Raw genomic sequence first — 7,363 nt, 5'->3', positions numbered from 1 at the left:
GTGTGTGTGTGTGTGTGTGTGTGTGTACTCACAGTATTATGGTGAAAATGCTTGCAAGGTGCTTTCAAAACATTAGTATATATAAAATACATATCAGACACCACAACCCGCCCTTCTCTGTTCTGATTAGGTAAATCGTTGTTGGTGGTTCTCTTTACTGGAACAGTCAGTATAAATCTTATATGGCTTTAAAACGTTTTTTCCCACCTTTCATTTTTACAAATGACAGACATCCGTTGTGGCAGAAAACTTGAATCTAGGTCCATTTATAGGGTTGTTGGGAGGCAAGATCTGGTTGTCCGAAACGAAAATAAGTTGTCTTGAACAACCTAAAGGCCCTTATGTCAACCCCTTTTAAAGACCTAGCATTCCTTGAAAGAATACAAATGCAACAAACTTTCATGCCAAAGTTTCAGACTAAGATCATCTTAAGTTGAGAAATGACAGAGTTGTAGCAAGTCTGAATGTACATCCAACAAATGTGTCCTGAAAATTTCATTAAATGAGACATTTCACGCCTTTAAATCCCTCTTTTTTCATTTAAATTCAGTTGGGGTTTATATAAAGTGGAACACAAGCCCCTCTTTCACACCTGTTCTGAGATGTGTCTCAGATCAACTCGTTTTGAGGCTGTCTCTTTAAATGCAAAGAAGGCACTTCACCCCCCACCCCCAGCTTTCAGAGCGGTCCATTCTGGTTTGATAGAGGGGCTTACAACTATCTAGCAGAGCAGAAACATTATTTACAAATTAATTAAAAGATGTCAACAACGGAAAACTTGTCCATCCAGCCTTACGAGTTGGAGCCAGTGTCTGACCCAGAGCCAGAGGAGAATGAAGACCACCAAATTGTAGTTGGTATGTCCAGACCTTAATTGGCAGTTCGTTCTCAAATACTGTGACATAATAGTTCAGAAAATGTCATACAAAATAAGGGAAAAATGAACGGGATGAAAAATATGACCCAAACCGAATATAAAGATATCTACGCAGCAAYGGGAGAAACTAATTTTAATTTAGCTTCTCGTCTGTACTTCTAAAGACTCCAAGTACACCACAAACGCATTGCATTTAACGACTAAAAAAGTGCATTGTGGTCCTGGCTCAGTTAATATCATGCCAAATTATAGCTCAATATCTGTAAAACTGACCAAGTCAGATATCTGTGTAATTTAAGGTCAAGTGGCTGTGGCAGCCATATTGAATTGGATTGAAAATGTAATTAGTTGCAGAAACACAACCAATGATTATTTTGTGCTTTTATCCCTCCATTATCTATACCCGTTTCTTCCTTTCAGGGTCACGGGAGTCACTGGTGTCCATATCCAGCAGTCACAGTGCGAGGGGTGGGGTACACCCTGGACAGGTTGCAAGTCCATCACAGGGCAAGTTTCATTAAAACTAATTCAGCTGTTCATGAGATATTTTGCTAACAGACATGTGAAAGTATGCAGACAGACAACGGCAGTTACGTTCTGCCTTACTGTTGAGTCCCCAAAACCTTTGAGTGCCAAAGTATGAATGAAAACTGATAAAAAGCCTCTAGTTTTTAAAGGAAACGTCTGTTGTTAATGAACATTAAATCTATTTTTTTGTTGTTTTAGAGGAATTTGAAAACATTTTTCCTAATCCAACAAAGGTGCCTGAAAGAAGTAAGCCATTAATTATAAAAAAATTAATTCTGCCAAGGAGCTATAAAACCACTTTAAGACATTTGTACGGATAATGTCTAACGAGCAAGTGGAAAGTTTAACACACTAAAAGAGTTTTTATTAAGTGCAGTAAATTTACAGATAATAAACATTCTTTTAGTAGTATGGTCTGTTACAACATCTCTCCTTGTTTTTTATTATGTTTTCAAAAACTCAGAAGAACAGAAATAGAGAGACTGGTTTATCAATAAAAAAAACCGAGAACACATGCAGTTTGTTCAGTAATGAGAAAAATAATACAGCCTGGTTCTGTTATAAATTAATTTCTGTACAATTAAAAGAATCCACATTAAAAACCAGTCTAAGAAACCTCCAACAGACACACTGACTACAGTCAAAGTGGAAAAGCACAATAATGAGGCGAACTGAAGGTTCCAACACCACAATCACTGCCTTCAGCTAAAACGGCTCTGATGTTGTTCCTGCACCAAACTAAACAGGTGGGACTAAGCCATAAACTCTTTTAAGAATATACGAAGAAAATGAAAACTGCTGTTAAATGATTTCAAGACAGAAACAGCACAATTGTGTATGTCAGGCAAATTCAACTGTTCGAGGTACGTACCGACATTTGTGGTAACTCCCTGTTTTGCTGCTGGTAGCTCTAGAAATTTGTTTGCTCAAATAATCTTTTTATTTACTGGACTATCCAACTTTTACACAGTTCTACTTACAGTACAAAAACACTCTCAATACAGTTGTTTCCTAATATTGGAACTGTGCTTGAGACACCCTTTATCTTTCAACGCTTTTCTCTAGCATTAGTTTTGCATGGCTACTGCTTCTCTCCTGGCTTCTTCGGTCCTCACTTACTGTGTGTCAAATGTTTAGTTACTCCTCTGTGATACATGTAATAAATGTAGTTTTATGGTAGGTTTGGAGGCGAGGCTGTCCTAACTGGAAGTTCGGCTCTGCGTTGATGAAAAACCAATAGCTAGTAGCCAAGGCCCCTCAGCCAGCATGGAGCCACCGAGACTAGCTCCTGCTCCCGTTAGTGGTCCTCCAGCAGACCCCGTGCAGATGGGACCCCAGGCCAGCTGGGTGACAGTTCGGTGACCAGGAAGCAGAGTTGTAGTCTTACACACCTCCCTGCTGCTTCAACTCATCCAAACCCCCATTGAAACTGTGTCAGCCCACCCACGGACAAAATTAAATAAACAAAAAAACAACTCTAGAAAATAAATCCCAAAAATCTTATAAAAAATAAAATTTGCTATTTTACCAAAACAAAATACTAAAATCATTAGGTGTGGATTATTGATCATCGGATCTCTTTCCTCCAAGTCTCTTTTAGTTAATGATCTGTTAACTGATCATCATATTGATTTATTCTGTCTTACTGAAACTTGGTTAAAAAAAGGAGGATTTTGTTAGTATAAATTAATCTACTCTACTGCTAATTGTGTGTTGCTAGAACAGGTCAAGGTGGATGAGCGGCTGCTGTTTATCAGTCATGATTATTGATTAATACTGAACCAATAATTAGTTTTTAATTATTTTGAGTATTTGTACCTGTCGTTCTCATCCAAAATGGAAATCAGAATCAGTGTTTTTTCTTGATATATATTGTCCACCAGGCTCTTATTCTCAGTTTTTATCTGAATTCTTAGATTTTCTGTCTGACTTATTATCGAGTACCGATAGTTATACTAGAGGGGCAACTCTGGGATCTGACCTTTAAGGTCCCGAGCAGGGCTAGGGCCCAAGGGAAGATTTTCATTGGTACAATTTTCTAAACTTCACTGCTTATTTACATACATTCACATACAAAATAAAGTAGTTTTGCCCAACTAAAACAGTTAATTACATATTTAATTTAAAACAGAATCTCAGAAGCCTACATCAAACCTGCCAACATCTATGAGAGACCCATGTTCATGTTAACAAGCAGACGTGGAGTGAAGCAGTCCTAAGGGTGTCCAGGGGGTGCCATTTTTTTTATCTACTCAAAACTATTTACTAGTTATTTAAAGAGCATTTTACTAAAATCATAAGATTAATAAAACAACCAGTTTAATCAGTGTATTATAAACATAAAACACCTAAAACTAGTCTTTAATCTGAACTTTATTTGAAAATCATACTTAGAAGTGCATTACCCTTATTTTTAGACCTGAATGTGGTTGTGGGTCTATTCTCTTTAAAAAATAAAGTATGGCCATCTATGGAAGTGTAGACAATGGGTTAGGGCTTAGCTGCTTTAGTTCACTATTCATGTGGTGGGTCTATTGTGGTTACAATACGAATCACCTTTCTGTTCACAGCCAAATAGTCTAATATAGGCTGAAGTGGGCATGAAGTAGACTAACCTTTAGGGGAAAATTCACTAGCTTAAACGTAATTATAATAATAATCACTCCTTACAAAGGGCCTAGCCCAGCCAAATCAATATGATCATCATCCATTGTGTTTATAAGCAGCTTAATACTGTATATCTATTAAAACTGCAGCAGTGGGCTATTAAGTCTCCTGTAATGTTACCCAGTCATACAGCTGAGAAACAAAGTATTAAGGGTTTGTAATGTCTAGATTAAGCTTTTTATCTGTTTTGTCTGATCAGAAAAAAATAATCGCCAATAATTCAATAAAATGAGGAGAAAGTTCTTAAAACATCTGGGATGATCTCAAACTGAGCTTGAATTAAAAGCCAATGTAAAAATGTGAGTTTTCAGGCAGGATTTAAAAGACTGTAAAACTTCTGTAGTATGAATTTCATGGGGCAGGTTGCTCCAGAGTCTGGGGGCCCAACCCCCTCTGAGTTTTAATTTAAGAGCATCTGTCTCTAGACTATCTTAGTGCTCTGCTGTGGTTATAAAAGTTAAGAAGTTCAGTAAAATCAAGAGCCAAACTATTTAGAAGAATCTTAAAATCTATACGACTTTCAATTATTCTGCATCTGATAAACTTTTCAGATACTGCAATATTTGAACAAGTCAAATCAAAGGAAAAGAAAGGCATTCAAAAATAGTTCAAATTAATTTTTATAGGGATAATGCTGCAATTTATTTATACAAAATAACTATTCTAAAACTTTAGTAATGAAACCTCATCTATGTTGTACCTTGAAGAAAAAGCGAAAGTTCAATGGATACAGATTTTAACAAAGTTTAAAACTCTTTGGATTTTTGTTGTTTCGTGCTTTGGAAAAAAAACTTTAAAATGGTCTATACTTCTAACAGGACAATTCTGCTGATGTTAGGAGATGCAGGCACTAATTTTAAAAAGCTTAGTGTAGCAAACATTTGATAGTCACATGAGCTAACACACATAGAGACTCACCTTCTTTTAATATTGTATCTGTTGTGCAAATAAAATTGCTTCTGTTTGTTTACTGCAAAGTATCAGGTAGTTGTACTCCCTCTAGGATTTGAGACAAGTTAATTCAAAAATCAGCTCATTCAAAAAGGGAGAAATGTTTTTTTACCAACCAGGATTGGCAGCAGCTGCCTGACAAACACACTGTAGCTATTTTAAACACTGTTTGGAAACCCGCAGAGTCAGATTAATGATTTACCTGTAGGAGGTCATCGCTGAGGACTTCTGTCTTCTCCGCTCTGTGGGTGAGAAAAGACAACAAGGTGCACAGGTTACCACCACTGTAAACAAAACCTGCTGAAATCACAATACTCTCGAAGGACTGGTTTCCACTTTTAGCCTGAAAAATTAAAACTAGGCCCTGTGGTAAGATTTTAAAACTGAGTCGACATGTTCAAGATAAACATCACAGCTGGATGAGCCATTAAAAAAATATTATTTTTCTAAAACTATGAAATATGCAAATGGTAAATACAAAATTATACGCTTTATTTGAAATCTCATTGAGCTAAAAGGAATAAAGGGAAAGATGTGTTTTGAAGGTTATCTTGCCACAATTTCTTTTCCTAAAACAGCAGCTGGTTGGGCTGGTGGTGTCGTGCACCCAGTGGCACAACGGGCCAGCTATGCCTGAGCCTATAATTAGTAAAGTGACAGTTGAACTTGAAGGGGTCAGGCAGATTAGATTCACTTTAAAGGAGTAGGCTGGGAAACACCGGCTCAGCTCAGACAGCTTATCAACACAATCACAAATGCTGAGACTTCTGTCTGAGGGGGAAATGATAATACATAATAGCATCTCCACACATCTTGTTTGAAGAATTTAAATTAGGCAGAAAACAAAATTTAGGATGTAGGAGCCAACAAGGAGCTACAAATAGTCAACATAGGCAATCATGTCTATTATGAGAATTTGTGAACATCTCTTCTGTAGCTGAAGATGTGAGGAGTTCCAAGCATTAAACTGCTTGACATTGGTATCAATGTTGTCAATATCTAGAGTGGTCAATGACATAGAAGTCAGATGAAATGAGACATGACAATTCAGACAAAAAAAAGCTTAAAAAACAGAGACCACATAGGTCGTAGGGGTGTAACAATATATCGATATATATCGATATATATCGATATAACGATTTGAATGGTTCATGATTCAGTTATACTGAGTTAAAATGAAAATATTGATCTATATCGTCATCATATGCTCGATGTGAATCGATTTCATATGCCCATCTAACACAGTCATTGTGTTAGATGGGCATATGATATTTCATTATATCGATCGCAGGCGTGAATTGAATCAAAATCGTATCGTGACAGACTTTGTGATATTGGGAAATATTAAATCGTCATCCAAACATATCGATGTAATATCGTATCGTGATAAAGCTGGTGATTTACACCCCTAATAGGTTGTTGGTCGGATATGAAATATATCAGATTCAGCACATTCAGATGGTTATAAGGAACATCAGATAAATGTCACATATGGGCAAAAAATATTTTTWAAAAAGTCTGCTTTTGGTCACTTTTGTCTGCAGTGTGACACTGATTGTCTGCTACATTTTCCATTGAATAAATGTCTGAGCAAAGTTTTAGATAGAACCCAGAGCTTGTGTTTGACCGATTAACACAGCGTTAGTTCAGTGTTGTGATGAGTTTCGTTCACCTGTCGAGATCCGATTCCTCCAACAGCTTCGCTCTGTTTTGTGTCCATCTTAACCTCTGGTGTTTTAAGCAGTAAAATGTAAAAAGAAAATATGGTGTTTCCTCTGTTACAACAGAAAGACTAGAGGCTAAAACCGATCATGATATTTTCTTTTTACATTTTAGTTAAGTGAAGGACCTTTTTACAACATCCTTCACCTGAAAAAAATGACGATGGCGTTTGTAAACCGATAATAAAAAGTTTTGTTACGTAAAATATATTTTATTTAAATGTTTTATTTAGTTGTCAGTTTATTATGTCTGTATTCATGCTGTATAACTAAATGTATGTGGCACAGCTGTGGCTGCAGTTGGAGAGACACCCGTCTGTGGTGCAGCAGCATATTATTCTGCGTTTCTTTGTATTATTGGTGGATTTTGTTGCCGTTTCATCATCTCAAGTTGTACAGATTGTCTGTAAATTATAGAGATTTCCCCCATTTTGCATGGATACAGACATACAGGGCAATCTTATTGGTTTTTTTTTCTTCAAAAACTTTGCTTTATTTTTAAACAAGCCTCAGAGAGCTATCAGCCTGTCCTCATCCTGCCCTCCATGCTCTTTCTGCTGCTGCAGACTCTGTGAACTCATCACCACAGCCTGCAGTCAACCCCCCCACCTCCACGGCC

At 36.8% G+C, this 7,363-nt stretch overlaps 1 protein-coding gene across 3 annotated transcripts in view; it reads right to left on the bottom strand.

Annotated features, from left to right (window-relative positions):
- The window catches only part of arhgap17a (Rho GTPase activating protein 17a), a 47,559-nt gene that overhangs the window by 26,161 nt on the left and 14,035 nt on the right, over positions 1–7,363 (bottom strand). For all 3 annotated transcript variants that reach the window (XM_014019275.1, XM_014019274.1, XM_014019276.1), the window contains exon 2: positions 5,226–5,265. In XM_014019275.1, the coding sequence (XP_013874729.1) occupies positions 5,226–5,265 (40 nt within the window). The remainder of the gene's footprint in view (positions 1–5,225; positions 5,266–7,363) is intronic.

Source organism: Austrofundulus limnaeus, unplaced genomic scaffold (assembly GCF_001266775.1).
Source record: "Austrofundulus limnaeus strain Quisiro unplaced genomic scaffold, Austrofundulus_limnaeus-1.0 Scaffold215, whole genome shotgun sequence".
In the NCBI taxonomy this organism is placed as follows: domain Eukaryota; kingdom Metazoa; phylum Chordata; class Actinopteri; order Cyprinodontiformes; family Rivulidae; genus Austrofundulus; species Austrofundulus limnaeus.
The sequence above is the reverse complement of the archived record's forward strand: the minus strand, read 5'-3'. Positions and strand labels throughout refer to the sequence as shown.